Here is a 16,761-nt window from a genome sequence, read left to right as displayed (position 1 = left end):
TTTGTTAGAAAGTTTAAGTGTGAGGAAATTGATAGCTTAGTTTAATAGGTTTCTTGTGTGTCTCTGTGTCTCAAAATTGACATTTTGTTCTTAAAAGGATAGTTCACCCAATAAAAATTGAGAAATGTAAATTCTTAATATCATTTATATACCTTTATATCGTTCCAAACTTGTATGATTTTTTTTTTTCTCCATAGAATGAAATTCAGTGGGGTCCAATGTTGTTTTGTCTTTTTACAAGATGTAAAATAAGTAAAATCACTGTAAGAGCTGAATAAACACAGTATAAGAAGTGTGCATTAAAGTCTTATCCTTAAACTCTCTCTCTCTCCCTTTCATTATCATCAGCATGCACAGCGAATTACACAAAACACTTGTTACAACTAACAGTAAACAAATATATACACACCTTTTCAGGGGGTGCTTAATAAACTGGTCAACTTTATATCCGTAAAACGACTCGATGAGCTGTCATAAAGTGTGCGCTCTCACTTTCATTTCTGCCGTGATCAGTAACGTTAGGCCAGTCGCTCCGGAGACTGTAAGCTGGATCACGAACCGTTGGTACAGATCCATCCTCGAGTAACAACGAGAGTAAATGAAGATAGCTATGTTCATTCTTACATCCAACAACAAAACACCTCAATCACTTTAGAAGACATTCTTGTCTACAGCTGCTCCGGCATCGAAACAATGGCGGACTGTGTACAGCTCACTCAGGGCGGGTCTATGCTAAACTACAGTGTCAGTCAACAGTTGTGGGAGGGACTTGTGCAAAAGTACGTCACATTGCCCCGAATCTGATAATGGCTTGTTCTGAGACAGTGCTTATGATTTATGGGGATTTAAAAAAAAAAGCACTGGGTGCATTTTTATCATTATAGGGTGGTTGTGTTCACACACTGCCAACACATATTTATGTTCAAACGCCATGTAAAAGTGAATTTTGCATAATAGGTGCCCTTTAACTATCACACTGGCATTCTCTTTCCCCCAGCACCACCTTTATCTCTGCCTCCGCCTTTCAACAACACATCTGCCTCCAGCCCCCACCGCTGGCAACCTTAATGCGACAGGAGCCACGTGTACGAGAGTGAGAGAGTGAAGGGCGCCCTAAATGAGCAGCGTCCTCTGACAAACAACACTCTTCACCTTAACTAGACATCTCCCTCCCCCACCATCCGCTCAGTCACCCTGCAGGGACCCAGTTTAGTTTCACACCACGCGCAATCGCATGCACACACACACACACACACACACACACACACCTGCAAACAGACGATCGATAGCATTGCCGCAGGGAGTCTGATCAATATTGCCTGAATTTGGAGCAGCGGGAGAGCGGTGAATTAGCCGAGATGTTTCCCGCCGAATATCGGCATCAAGGAAGCCCACGCGGCTTACGCGGTCTAAAATGTGTTTTTGTATGATACATTTGTGTTGCATTCATTTGCATCTTTACACATGCGAGAGCTCTCAGAAAATCCACTACTGTCCACTTAAACAGTCACCACATTCATTAAAGGTGTCAGATGCAGAACCGAAGCACAAAGATGTCATAAAAGAACATTTTGTCCTGGTGGGTTTGATGCCTCGTTTCTAAACCTTCCACTGGAGGCGGAATATTAGCGAAGTTTGAGAGTAACGAAACCACGAAGGCACTAGGTGGGAATCATAATTAGATCTGCGGCAGCTTTTAGGCGTTCGGCTGTGGAAATGAGGGCTAGGATTTCTCAAGCCCTATGGAGTTCTTCATGATAAAGATAAGCATTTATGAAAAGTCTTAATTAAAAGTTTATTGCCGGCGGACGGTCGGGTGATGGTGGCTGTTGCCTTTATGCATCTGTTTGTGTGAGGCTGCAAGAGAAAGATAAGATCTCACAAACCTGACTTGGATGTTGCACGGCCATATTTGAATACATCTGAACACAAACATAAAAGCATGTTGCTGTAGGTACGATTCTTGATTTTGTCGAGTGTCATGAACCGAGACCTGTGAAAACGGCAAATCCAATTACTTTATGCAAAGTGAGATTAGTTGTTTTTTTATTAAGAACAAAATAAAACTCGCATTCAAATCTATTAACGGCGCCTTATGCGCTAAAAGCAGATTGCTTTGATGTGGCAAGAGCAAATGAGTTTTGGAGAGCCAATCAGAGGAAAGTGCCTCAAAAAATGCATCTGAAAGTGGCGAGTAGATGTAACGCCTCTTCTGAAAGCAAACGAGGAACTTCTAAGAGCCTTTTTTCTTTTAATTGTTTCACCGTCTCTCACTCACCCCCTCCTACCACTATCTCCCACCATTTCTCTCTTTTAATAAGCCATCATTTACCAAGTCTGACGGCGTCCTTAAACGTGTTTTGCATTGAACTCTGGGCCTGTGGCTTGCCTGTCTGCGTCACAGCAGACCCCAGAACAGGATCAGCTCCCATAACACCGGCTATGCCTGATGAAATCTCTTCCTCTCCTGACCCATGGCCTGATGTGAAATGGCCTTGTATTTTTTTAATGTTGAAATGCTTTCTCCTGTCCTTGTTCAGTGTGCAGAGACTGATACAAGTCATTTGTATGTTTACTTCCCAAAAAGGGGTTTTGATTCCCAATTTGTTTTCAATCTGATTCACCACTGGATACCAAAATAACTTGTTTTTGCTTGGGGTTTTTTAACTCCCCAAAAAGATTGCAAAACTCATTTGTTTGTAAATCGGACTCTTGTGCTGAAGATTCATCAATAGTGGCAAAAGGTCTATCCAAATTCACATACTGTCTGAGCAGGTACTGCAGATGAGATGAGAAACAAACTTCACAAACGTTAAAAAAAGGATGTTCTATATCAGGGGTCAGGAACCTTTTTTGACCAAAGAGCCAATTTTTCATTTTAGATTAATGCAATTATGAAATGTAATTACACTGTTTGGCCCTAACTCCTTAACCAATCCTTAAACCTACCCATAACTCCAAACCTGTGCCAAACCTTACCTGCCTCAATAGCTGCAAAAGTGTTTTGCAATACAATATGAACATAAGTAAGGACACCTAATTTAAAGCGTGACCAAATTTGTATCCATCCTTAGTTGTAGGAGAGTAGGAAAGCAACACAATTTCTTTACAGTTCTGTTTGGTGCTTCTGGTGGCACAGAAATCACACACTTCACCTTCAGAATTGCTATTAAACTCAGTTTATGCATTTCTCAATGTTTATTTGGACACCTCTACGAGTTTGAGACTTCTCTGTGCAGCCGTGCATTACGCGACTTTAGATTCAGGTTGTATATGACGCTGTAAAAGTGTAATTTGCTGCCCGGTGATTCACATTTCTTTTATTATTAATGAACTTGCTTGGAGGTTATGAATGCTTTGATTCTCTGTGGCATTGTTTTATTGTGTGGGAGTGGGGGTAAAAAACACTGAGAGAGACTGTTTTCAGAGCACCACTTCAACCATCTTTTCTCATATGTGGCCGAAGGGTTGGTCTCCCCCCTCCCCCTCTTCCCCATTTACACCGTTAGACCCTGCAAGCTGAACATTGCAGTTGACCTTTGCAAAAACAATTTGGAAAGCGTGAGGATCCAGTAGGCGTGAAAATGACTGTGTGGTTAGAAGCCTGGAGTGCAGAGACTGTAACTCCCACCCTGTGAGTATGTGCGTGTCCTTACCGAAATTGAGGCCTAACCACCGTATTGACTTGAGGCTTGAGGTGCGAGTGAAGTGGCTCTGGGGGTTCAGACAGCCCTCGCTGAGCTTCATGTATACTGCAGTGAGGGCATCATCATTAACCTCAACATCTCAGCCCATCCACTCAGAATTCACATTAGCTGATATACAGGCCAGAGTGATGTCAAGATAAAAGGTGAGGGAGAGAGTGAGGACAGGGGGGGTTTCTGGGAAGATGAGGGTGCAGGCAACCTTTAGAGAATGAGATCACACATCAGGAGGGCCGTGACACACACACACACACACACACACACCTGCGATTCAGAGGATGCGCTGCAAATAATGATCCATCACTTTGACAAACTGGGTTGTACATTTTCCGTCAAGCTCTGTTTTTATTTTCATTTTCCTGAAAATGATATAGATGCATGGCATTTCTTCTTGATATACCCTATACGAATATTTTAAATAATGATGCTGTTCTTTTTAAGGCTGGGCGATAAAACGATAATGATATGTATCGCGATAGACACGTAATCAATATCAATAAAAAATGCGTTCGATAAAACGTTCGATAAAAAAAAAAAAATTCGGCGGACGAAACCAGAGGTTGCCAAGCAAGTTTGGTTCCACGAAACAAAAGCACTCACTCTCTGGTAACCTAGCAACGTAGGGGGTGACACGCTAACAGCGAGTCATGTAACAGTATGGTTGCGCCATATCATTGTTTCGTGTTGGGATTCTTCAGTAACAGAACCGGCGTAGGGTGATAAGTGGAAAATGAGTGCAGCAGCGAGCGAGGAAATTGTTGATAAAACAGGAAAAGTCAGCTCGCCGGTATGGCAGTTTTGGGGATTTAAGTCTGACCGTAGTCAGACAAATGTCGTCTGCAAATTATGCAAGACCGTCGTCGGTTTCTCTGTTTATATTTAACACTTTGCACTATTTTATTACACTTTATTAAGCATTTCTTATGTATTCTTTAATTTTGCACCTTAATGTTAAGAGATAATTGTTTTCATTGTGATTTTAGACTTATGTTTGCATTTTAATTATTTGAGTGTTTTCCATGGTTGTGTTGACATTTCTGCCTTTATAACTGAGGGGATTATAATCAGAGGGAGGTTAAGTTTAAAATAAAAATGTTAAATGTAATATATTTTTCTCCTGGTCCTTATTTTAAATGGGTCATAAAAAATATCAATAATTATCGATATCGACCGATATGAAACGCTTATAACGTGATGCAGTTTTCAGCCATATCGCCCAGCCCTAGTTCTTTTTTTATTTTTTCATCAAAGAACCCTGAACAATTTTTTATCATGTTTTCCACAAAAATATTAAACGGCACAGGTTTCAACATTTGAAAATAATAAGAAATGTTTCTCGCCAAATCTGCATTTTAGAATGATTTATGAATTTAGCTTATTATTACATACTAGTTATAATTTAAGCCTATATCATTTTGTTTTGGTCTATAATGACAGTGGAAGATGGAAAGAATTAAAGTCAAACAGTCCTGCAATTCTGACTTTATTAATTTGATCACAGAAGCAATTCATTTTGAAGTCAAATTGTAATCATTGATCTCCCGCTATATCAAGTTACAATGTTCAGTAAAATATTTGCTTGGTATTTTTAATGACATTTACTATTTATATTGTAATTTCAGTTTAAATATATAAAAATCCCTAAAACAAGATGTAGGCTACTTGCTTGTGAAGCAAAACTGCATGAGAAATTAAGACTTGCTTTTAATTAATGTATCTATTTTTGGGTGTATTTTTTTTCTAACTGTACTGCTAGGTTTTTTTCACTAGTTTGAAGTATAAGAGAGTTAAAACAAGTGAAAAGACAAAATACACTTAAAGATATATTTTTTGAAAACTCAATATCTTATTCAGTGTTGCTTGAGAAAATCTTGTTACTTGATTTTTTACTGGAAAACAAGACAAAACAGGCTAATTCAAGTTATTTAGTTGTCAGTTTTTTCTGTGTTAATATAACAATAACTTTTATGGTAAGAGCTCTTTTAGCATTACCAAGTGCAGTGTTGTAGATTTTTGGTGTTTTCCTTTATATTTTGCTCTTAAAATAAAGACAGAAGTTGCTGTAGTTTTGCTATCTGGCCACCAGATTCTTTGAACAATATTTCATGAATTACACTAGTAATGTATAATTTTTCTCCCCAATTCCACACTCATATCTATTTTTGTAGGGGCACAAGCTATTTGACCATTTTCTTCAGTTCTAACCCTATTAGCTTACTGTGGGATTTAAAAATAAAAAATAGGGAAATGCAATAGACTAGATAACTTATTTTATATGTATTATATTTATATTTATAATAACTGAAAGCATATTTAATTGTCTGTCAATGTTTTTAAACTTCAGTATATTACAGAAATGTATAATTAATGCAACATCTGCTGTAGAATGTTTGTGCTCCATTACTTTTTCGCTACCACCTTCCTTTTCCTGCTACGCTGTCAAATGAATTAACTGCAGCCACCATTAAAAAAAAAAATCGGTCTGGCAACTAAGGATTTTGACCCCTCAAAGTTTGTTTCCATAGCCTTCACAAAAGCAGTGTCTAGGGAAGAACACTGTGCATGTGTGTGTATGCAAGCAGGCAGGCGTGGAAGTATCAGTACACTGGAGTCTCCTCAGTGTGATGTGTGTTGACAGTTTGTGACGGGCCAGAAGCTCGGTCCTGAACCCCCTGCAGTGAATCATTCACAGAAGTGAGCCCTCGCACCAGCGTTCCCTCCCTCTTCCCTCACATCTATTGTTGATCTGTTGAATTTTCATGCCTGTCCATCCCATCTAATGCTAACAAAGGCTTTCGACTGGAAAATGCCCACTACCCAGCACATACATAATACAGATTACAGTGGCCATGTTTACTGCGAAATGTTTGAAAACACACACACACACACACACACACACACACACACACACACACACACACACACACACACACACACACACACACACACACACACACACACACACACACCCACACCCATACATATGCAATACATTGAATGGGCTTGCAGCACATAAACAAGCTCTTTTCATCTTTTTCCCTTCATTCCTCATCATCGCTTTAGGCCATCAGCAGGCCTGCAGATTTATGCTGAATTGTAATGTTAGTCATTCATATAATTCTACACATTTCCTGCCTTTTACGTATTTGTTTATTAAATATTTTGGCCAGTCTTAATATGCAGTCATTACTCCAGTCTTCAGTGTCACATGATCCTTCAAAAATCATTCTAATATGAAGATTTGGTGCTCAAACTTTTCCTTTCCATTGCTTAATATTTTTGTGGAAGCCATTACTCTTTTTTTTCTTTTTTTTTCAGGATTCTTTGATCAATAGAAAGTTCAAAAGAACTTTTAAATTATTAAAACATTAAATTATTATCTTTGTCACTTTTTATCAATTTATTGCGTACTTGCTGAATAAAATTTTTAATATTTAAAAAGAAAAAGTGTGAATGAACTTTTGAATGGTTTGCAATTTAATTGAATTTACAATTAAATCCTTTGAATTGCAAACAAAATAACCCTGAAAAATATTAACAATGGACTGAAAGTATTTTTTAGAAAGAAGACAAATGGAATCAAATATTGAAATCACAGTATGCTGGGATCTGACCCGCTTGAGCTGAAAGACTCTTAGTTTGCCTTATATTATGTATATTTGGATCAAAAACAAACAGCAAAAAACGTATTTAAATTTTTTATTTTTTGTGTAAAAATTGTGCACTCCTTTGTGCTCCTATTAAGAGGGTACTGCACTCAGCTGTTTAAAACATCTCTTTTTTTTCTCTCTTTTTTTAAACATCTGTTCTGAGAAATCTGTGCAAATCTCCCCAGGTTCAGTCTGGGCCTGACGATCAGTCTGTCATTCGTCCCGTATCTCTGAGTTTTGGAGCTACAGCTGCATCGAGCTGCAATGTTGCCCTTGTGCTGCAGGAAGCGTGGACTCTGAGAGAGGGAGAGATAGAGAGAGAGCGAGCGAGAGCGTGTGGATTAACAGCTGATTAAAGTGGAATTGGAATAAAGTAATCAGTGGTGTAAGTGCCTGTGCTGATTACGAGCTGAAGACTCCTCAGGCCACCCCAGTTTAGATCCCTGATAAGCACAATGATGAACTATAATTAAAGATAAGCATTTTAAATGATAACCGAGTCCTGCTCTCTCCCCCTACAGCACAGGTCTCCGTCTCTTCATTCTGTGCATCCGCTGGCAGATGTTGCCACGCTTCCATTAACCGCTGGCTGCGGTTTGTGCTGCTTTAATTACTGGAAACTGAATGAGTTTGACTGCTTATCATGTTCTGTAACAGGGGTTTAATTTATTACATCCACCTTTAGTGTTTGGCGACTAAAGCCCATAACACTGCTTGGCCGGTCAGATTAGAAGTTTGGCACTAATTGTTGTAAAATATTAAATAGGTTTGCATTGTATTAGTTGGCAATCTTTTTATTTGTTAGTGTTAGTGCCAGTGGGAACTGGTCTAACAAGCCTTCAAAGCACTTCTCGCCTGTCTTTCTGTTTCACAAATAATTAATACCTCCGCTCTGGCTTCTGTGGAGTGAGGACTTTGTCCCGGACTGGAACTGTGCTACAGGAAGTGGCATGTGCCCACTCATAAGCTCAAGCACACACTGTACTTTCAGAAGAGAGCTTCCAGTATCATTATTTCTGGGCTGCAGAAGTAGAGCAGAACTCTTTATTAAGAAAAACTCTTTTGTTTCTCCTCAAGATGCCAGATCCCCTTCTTCTCCCCACATTTCTTTTCTTTTCTTTTATCTTCTATTCATTTGTAATCTAAAGTTTGTCACTTAATATTTTTTTTCTTTTTTATTTCACAGAAACTAAAACGCTATTTAGGTATTTTGTGTTTGTTTATAGTATGTTGTGCTTTGTTGTTTTGTGTCTTGTCCATTTTGTTGGCTCCCTTTGTACCTTTTAAACCATAGTTTCTAGTTATTGATAATAGCTAAGTCTGTTAGTAGTCTATATTTATAACTACTGTAAACTATAATAATGGTTTCCTTTTAAAGTTGTATTGTAGAAAAAATAACTGTAGTAACTGGTATTATGGCAGAAACTATGGTTATGGTAAATGTTTTTTTCAACCCACAGATTGTCTTTGAATATTGTAAGTGATGTCTTATGAAACACCTGTCTGCCTCCTTACAAAAACTACACAATTTCTTGGTCTTTGAGCACCTAGAAAAATAACATAACGGTCCATTAATCAATACGAATACTCGTATCTCCCTCTCCGATATTCATATCTGGAATGCATGAAGTTGTGAGCGCCCAGCCGAGTGCGTTCAGCTTTTGCATCAGTCCAGAATGAAGTGTAGAATGAGTGGCCCTGTTCATACCGCCTGAACGCACATGAGCATCTCCCTCTGATCCTGTTTGCATGGCGCGGGCACATCGAGTGTGAGGGAATGTGACCCAAATGGAATTATTCTCCCATCAAAGGGAAGTATTCATGAATTAGAAATGACCTTGATTGGAGAGACCCCAGAGACACAACGCCACAGTTCAAGCAATTTCACACCCGTTCACTCAACGGCTTTCGAGAGAGTGATGGAGGCAGCGAGGAAGGGCTGAGAGAGGATGAAATGAATTGAAAGAGGTGTGAAGGAGTAAGAGAGAGCGAGTATAGATTAGATGTGTATAAATGAAAACATGGCATGGAGAAAAAGCTAAAAATTATAGACTACTCTTCAAATTGGTCACAGTGTTATTTATTTATATACTATTATAGCGTTATTAATATTTTAAACTAGCTTTTTTATATATATTTATATAGATATATAATAAATGTGTATATATATATATAGAGAGAGAGAGAGAGAGAGAGATAGAGAGATATAGATATTTCATTTTAATTGCAATTCCATTTTTAGCAATTTTGTTTTGTGCTTAATATGACTAATTAGGTTCAATTTATTTTTATGTTTCCAGTTAGTAGGTTTAGGGCTTCAAGCAAAATGAACAAAATGTTAATGGCTTTAGTTAATAATAACCTTGTAGTACTTTTTTTCTTTTTTTTTTAACTCTTATTTTTTATATTATTTGGGTTAATTATTTTGGTCTGCTCGCCTCATTAATATAGTTTAATTTAAATTAAGTGTGACCCTTACTGTGTGGCCTTGCTGAGTATCCCTGTTTTACGAGGTGTAATTGTGTTCCATATGCCTTTTGTATTTCAGTTTATTTGTCTTGTGGATGTGTGTATTGTTTGTTTGTCTCAGGCTGTCGTGTTTCCATCATCTGAAGCACAAATACATTTTTGAAGGATTTCATCTTCGAAGTTGTCTTCAAAGTGTGCGTGTGTCAAAGTCAACAAATAGTAGAGCACCTAAGCCCCCCAATTCATACATAATTCAACCAATGCCAACCATTTTAAGATTACGGATTTCAATCATAGGGACGAATAAAAGTTGTGCATCTTTTTGTTTGCGAAGGGCAGCTGTAGCTCACCTTCCTGCCAATGTGTGTGTCTGCTCCTGTGTACTACAATAAATAAGGTCACAAGTCAAAGACTTGGCTTTGTACACAAAAGCTGACATGCAAGGCTGGAGAGGCTTTTCATCACTAAAAGATTAAGATTCAATTCAATTTAATTCAATTTCCAACCTTTTCCCTAGAGCTTAGGGCCCAGTGATGTATAAAACATCCTCCTGATAGTTTTTCTTTTTCTTTTCTTTTTATTCTGGAGCTTGTAAAATTATGAACGATCAATGTAAATTCTCATCAGAAACTTCATTTGACTGCTTTGGAATCAGTAAAACTTTTTCTTTTCTATTAGGCAACTATTTTCTTTTTCCCATTTAATCCTCTACCCACGATGCACCTGGCTTGACACTTCACCACAAACCCGAGCCTGCAGATGCTCATTAGAGTGCTTGTGTCAGTTCTGTCCCGTTTTTCAATCGCTCAAATCCAATCTTTTGCCAAGAACAATTGCGCGATGATGACGTTAAGTGACACATCTAGACAAATTCGCATTTATCATTCTCTTTTATTGTGCTAATAATGCAGATGTCAGACACTGGTGGTTTTATTCAGATTTGATAGTGCAGTCTGGTTCGGTTTGTGTTTTGCCCTCTTGTTACCTTTCGTCTCCCTGGTCTTTTGCCTCCCCCTGAAGAAAAGCGCAACACAGTGCTGTCCTCTTGAGTTTACTTGTGTGTTTTTGTATATATGTGAGTGTGTTTTTGTGTAGAATGATGTTTTAAAAGGCCTCTGTCTGGCTTTGATCCAGGCTTTAACCCAGCGCCCATCGATCGGCCGTTCAGGCCGGATTACGCTTGGCTTCTCAGCCCGTGATGCTTCTTTCTGCCCGTCACAAATCACAGGCCTCAAGAGTGCCTTTGAACTGCATCTCAAAAGTGGAATGGTCAGTTAGCACCTGTGAGGTGCAGCCGGGCACGAACAAATAGAGCGAGCAAGCTATTTCGGCATGGCATTGCATTATCTATTCACACAATTTGCAGCGCAGGATGTTCAGAGCCGTCAAGTGCCGACTTGCAAAGATAAAACACGGTAGCTGTGTATACATAGCATCTAAAGGCTGTTTTTTGGTGAAGAACAACATTCGAATCAGAACAACAACTGGTTCGGAATTGTAATCCAAAAAAGCTTCTCAATAACACTTTCTCTCTTATCTCTTTTTTTTTTTTTTATCCCAGAAAAGAGAGGACAACCAGACAGATTCCAGACTCAGTCCTAAGAAGAGCGCAGAGCCCGCCATCGACCTGTTAGGCCTTGGTAAGACATGAATAATTGAAATGATTACTCATCTCATTGCCGATCAGAGAATCGGATACATCTAAGATAGGCTGGAAGAAAAAGAGACTTCAAGGTCATTTTAAGGCAAAATATTTCAATGGGAGGGAAGTGGCCGAATGGAAGCGCTACTTTTCGCACCTAACGTGTGTCTAAGTATACAGGATTTTACACACAAATCAGTCCTAAAGAGTTCTTAAAATATTTCAAATGATTGTTCTTAGTTTTTAAGTGTTTAATTTTTCATTTGTTTACACAAAATAGTATCTTGTAACATTTAAAAGGGCCTTTTGGCCTGTTTTTCCTAGTTTAGCGAGTACTGGAAGAACGGTTCCAAGACAATGTGTTGCTGTACACCAAAGCGACTTATTTTTTATTTTTTAAAGGGTGTGTTAAGGCTCGGATAGAGGAACACACTGACTGCTATTACTGTCTAGATGAGGGTTCAGGGAAGCACACTGCTAGTTTAGTCCTGGCGGTATTGATCAGGCCGGCAACTCGAGCCCTTGAGATGACCAAACACAATTGATGTTATATTACTTTCTGGGAAATGAAAGTTTCTATTTGCTGCCCTGGAGCTTTCCTTTGTCGCTCAGTCTTGTGTATTTATCACTTTCTCTCCCTCTCATTCAATATTTCTCACTCTCTCAATCTCGGTCTGCTACCAAGTTGTCCGTTATGATGAGTGAGAGAGACAGAGAGTTGGTGAGAATAGATACATTTCCGCAAATGTGTGTGTCTGAAGCAAGGAGGTTACAGAGTTTAGATGAACGTCTTCAGCCGAGGGGCAGTAGGGGTCAGTGCTGATGAAGAGAGGCTGGAGATGATGGTGTTGAGATTGAGACATGCGTCTTATTGATGTGTTTTTGCTCAAGGCCTCAGCACTTGCACTCAGCATCTCTTCTCACTCTTCCATACCAGCAACAGGCTCCAGCACTGTTCAGACTAGCAAGATATCTATCTCTCTTTCCATCACTGTTACTTTAGGGCTGTTGATAAATAATTGATCAAATTACTTGCATTATATGCATATTTGCATTTAATCTAGGCTTAATTAAATTTTTTGGGCATCTGTTTACAGCTGGTATTAACGCCTGGATTTTATTAAGGGAATTATTCATGACTGCATACTTTGAATGGAACGCTTATTGTCATTTTAAGTGAGCAACTGTATTGTTTTTCAACAACATTGTGGATTATTTCATCATGCATGTTTCATTTGTACTTTTTTTTTAACCTACATTTTTTATCAAAATGTCATAAATCAATCTTCTGTTTAAACTACAGACTTCTCTTTGGTTTTGATTGCTCCAATCATTTAGCTTGCTCAAATCCTGCCCCTTTCTTTCCATTGACTGCCAGCGCACATTCAACAATTGATGGATAGAAGTCCTGTCCTGCTTTTTTTTCTTTTTCGATAATCCATTTCACTGAAATGGCCTCACGATTCATCATGTGACACTGAAGACTGGAGTAATGGCTAATGAAAATTTTGCTTTGCACCACAGAAATAAATTAAATTGTGAAGTATTTTCAAATAGAAGCCATTATTTTAAATTGTAATATTATTTCACAATATTACAGTTTGTTCTGTATTTTTGATCAAATAAATGCAGGCTACATGAGCATAAGAGACTTCTTTCAAAAACATTAAAAATAGCAATGTTTCCAAACTTTTGACTGGTACTGTGTGTGAATATATATGTATGTATGTATGTATGTATGTGTGTGTGTGTATATGTATGTATGTGTGTGTGTGTGTGTGTGTATGTATATATGTATGTATGTGTGGGTTATTTATCTTATTTTGATCAATTCATCCATGCAAGTGTTGCCTTTTTTAATATTTTTTTAATCGTGTAATTTTTTATCAAAATGCCATAACTTGAACTGAAATACAGACTTTTCTCTGGCTTCATATGTCAGACAATCATTTCATCTGCATAGATCCTGCCAATTTCTTATCAATTGCAAGTTCTGCCTTCATCCAATCAATAGCCGATGGATAGAACCATGTCTCCGCCCTACTTTTATATTTCCGATAATCCATTACACTCGGATGTATGTTAGAAAAAGATGTAACTACTTTCATTACATTGCAACTTTGACATTACAAAACTCTTTGTTGAAAAAGGCATGTCATTCAGCCTTTCCATGTTGACATCTGCCTAGATTGCCTACATTCTACCAAGTTAAAGAGTTTGTGCCAAAATACTGTAGTTTGATTGGTCGCACAGTCCGTTCATTCTTTATATTAACTCTGCATGCTTAGTTGTTTTTTATTATTTGCATCTAGCATTATATTTCCCTGCTGTTCATAACCGGCGACCCACAACCAGATGAAAGCCACTGATTTAGACTCCACACATAAAGGTGTTTGAAATAGAGTCCAGTGCTTTCCAGATGCTGTGCTCTTTTGCACATCTCTATTTGTAGGTTCTCTAATTTCCTCTTTCCTTTTTCCTTCCAGTCACACCCCCAGCTCATCAAGCATTGCATCTCTCTTCCCCACACCCGTTGCTATTCCCTCCAGTTATATTACTTTGAGCTCTTTTATTTTCATGGATTTTATCAGTCATAAAGAGATGGCAGCAGCTCCTGACTCTGCGCACTGTAACGTGTGAACACAGACAGAGCTCTGATGGAGTCTTTGACTTTAATGGAATGAGAGAGTGCGTGTGAGCGGCAGGCTGGCGTCGGAGGCGAGCGGGTGCTTTTTCTCCAGCGTTGGCGGAGGCGTGTGCGGAGTGTGATTAGATTTCCTGCTCTCTTGGATGAAGTCGATAGGTAGCGGGAACGGGAAAAGCAAGCTGAGCAGGCGGTGTGGGCTGCTTCCAGATGAACGCTTTTATTTCTCTCTACAGAGACAAAGACTCTTGCAAGCAGGTTTAGCATTGGCATTGGTCATCACTGCTCAGTCAATGTGTCACATGCGTCTGAATTGTTTCGTAAAGAGTCTGTACAGCTGATGCATCTCCGACATAATACTCCTGCGGTTCGGAGAAGATAAATAGTGTCCCCAAAACGTTTTTGGATACTTAAGTTCACAAACAAATGAAACTTAATTTCTTAGATATTTTTGCCATTTCTGATCATCTGTTGGTCCTAGCTAAATAATCACATAAACTATGGACTGCATTAAGTTTGACTACCAGAGAGTGTCTAAACGACTTCATTTCGAACAGAATATAGTGTTTTATCATTTTAGGTAAGACACAACAGGTGAATAGGGTAAAAAAAAAAAAGTTTTAACTAATAGGTCTCACCATACTTGTTGATTAATCACAGTGCATTAAGACGATTGTTTTATGTTTTAAATATGCACTAATTTTCATAAATGTCCCGAACAGAAATCTGAATTGGATAAAGCCAGGTTGAATTTTCTTGTTTCATTTTGGTGAGATTAGAGTTACAGATTTTTACACAGGGGAATTTGGATATCTTTTTTTATCTCTCTATAAATCATAAAATACTGGCAATAACCCGAATAAAAATGTTTTTAAGAATAAAATGTATGAATCAGTTGAATAATATATGAACAAAGCCCACTGTAAAAACGTTCAGAATAGAACTGGAACATTGTTCTTGTAAGTGTTACTGAAGTGGAGATTACTGACTCGGTGCATGAGAAAAAAACTCATTTTGAGGAAACTGGCTTTAAATATGCGTATCGTACTTGAAAACTTCAGACGCGAACAGATAAAGTATAATAGTCTGAAAGGAGGACATGTTATGGAAGCAAAATAGCCCAAAATTTCAAAATTGACCAGTGGATGAAAAAAAAAAAAAAGGTTTTGCTTAGTGTCTTGCCTTTAAACCTACCAAAAGTTTATTTTCCTTGAAAAGTGTGCTTTTTCAGTGGTCTTTGGCAGAGTTGTTTAATGCAATCACTTATTTATGTCTTTGTGGCCACTGTATTTCTCCAACTTTGGTGTGAAACCAATTAAAAATCCACAGTGACTGTCACTCTGTGTAATGCAGTATACACTTTTCCCTTGTATGTAATGACATTTTGGTTCTCTCTCTTTCAGATGCACCCACAGCTAGCTCTGTCAGCAGTGGGGCAGGAACAAGCAGTGCAGCTCCAATCAGTGATGACTTAGACATCTTTGGACCAATGGTATCCAACCCTCTGCCCTCAAACACCAACACAAACCAGGTACATGAGTCCACTAATGCAAACATCAATTGCGTGTGTGTGTGTGTGTGTGTGTGTGTGTGTGCGCGCGCGTGCATGCGAGTGTACGCACGCACTGAAACTCATACCTGCTCTTTCCTGTTGTCATGTCAGTCACGCTATTTTCTCAGTGCTGGTTAGTTGGCAAGCATTGGCTGCAGTGTCCATTTTTTAATTATAATATACCAACCATATTAGGGAAATTATGCTACCATTCAAAAGTTTTTTTTTTTAAGGAAAAACTATTTTAATACTTTAATTCAGCAAGTTAACTTGATCAAAAGTGACACATTTATGTTTAAAATAGTTATTCTTTTGAACTTTCTATTCACAACAGAATCCTGTAAAACACAAAAATAGTAAGCAGCACAACTGTTTTCAACATTGATAATGATAAGAAATGTTTCTTTAACATCAAATCAGCATATTACAATGATTTCTGAAGGATCATGACACTGACGGAATAATAGAATAATGACTGATGAAAATTCCGCTTTGCCATCACAAGAATAAATTACATTTTAAATTGAAATAATTTTTAAATTGTAATAATATTTTACAATATGTCTGTTTTTACTGTATTTTTTTATCAAATGATTGTAGCCATGGTGAGTATAAGAGACTTATTTTAAAAAAACAGTAAAAAAGTTAACCAACCTCAAACTTTTGAACGATATTGTACATCATTTTATAGTTCTACATTGTGACAAATAATTTTGTCACAATGTGGAACTATTTAAACAGCTGCAAATTAACTGCAAATGTTTCTTTAAAATGTTTTTAAAATAAATTGGGACCAGCACCTAAATTATTAATTTGTGTTATATATTCATGTGAATTTTAACCTTAAATCATGATATTAAATACTAAAACTAATCGTCAGTGTTATGTCAACTCTTTCGGTGTATTTGGTCATTTGTCATGGCATGAGGTGGCTAAATTGACCAGCACGCCTCATGTAAGGGAAAAGAGGTACAAATATTAAAAAGAAGCATTTTTCCTGGGTCACAAACATGCATCTGTTTCTGCCTGCCTTCATTCAGTCTAAAATCAACTGACTAAGAGAGACAAAGAAAAGGTCAAACCCAATTGTTTTAATTTTC

The 16,761-nt window shown here is 37.9% G+C and overlaps 1 protein-coding gene across 2 annotated transcripts in view; it reads left to right on the top strand.

Annotated features, from left to right (window-relative positions):
• Window positions 1-16,761, top strand: part of smap1 (small ArfGAP 1) — a 103,904-nt gene that overhangs the window by 65,979 nt on the left and 21,164 nt on the right. For both annotated transcript variants that reach the window (XM_082154840.1, XM_082154841.1), the window contains 2 exons: window positions 11,385-11,463; window positions 15,513-15,640. In XM_082154840.1, coding sequence (XP_082010966.1) covers window positions 11,385-11,463; window positions 15,513-15,640 — 207 coding nt within the window. The remainder of the gene's footprint in view (window positions 1-11,384; window positions 11,464-15,512; window positions 15,641-16,761) is intronic.

This window comes from Leuciscus leuciscus (assembly GCF_965113295.1).
Source record: "Leuciscus leuciscus genome assembly, chromosome: 22".
Taxonomy (NCBI): domain Eukaryota; kingdom Metazoa; phylum Chordata; class Actinopteri; order Cypriniformes; family Leuciscidae; genus Leuciscus; species Leuciscus leuciscus.
Note: the sequence above shows the minus strand (reverse complement) of the source record. Positions and strands in the feature narration are given on the sequence as shown.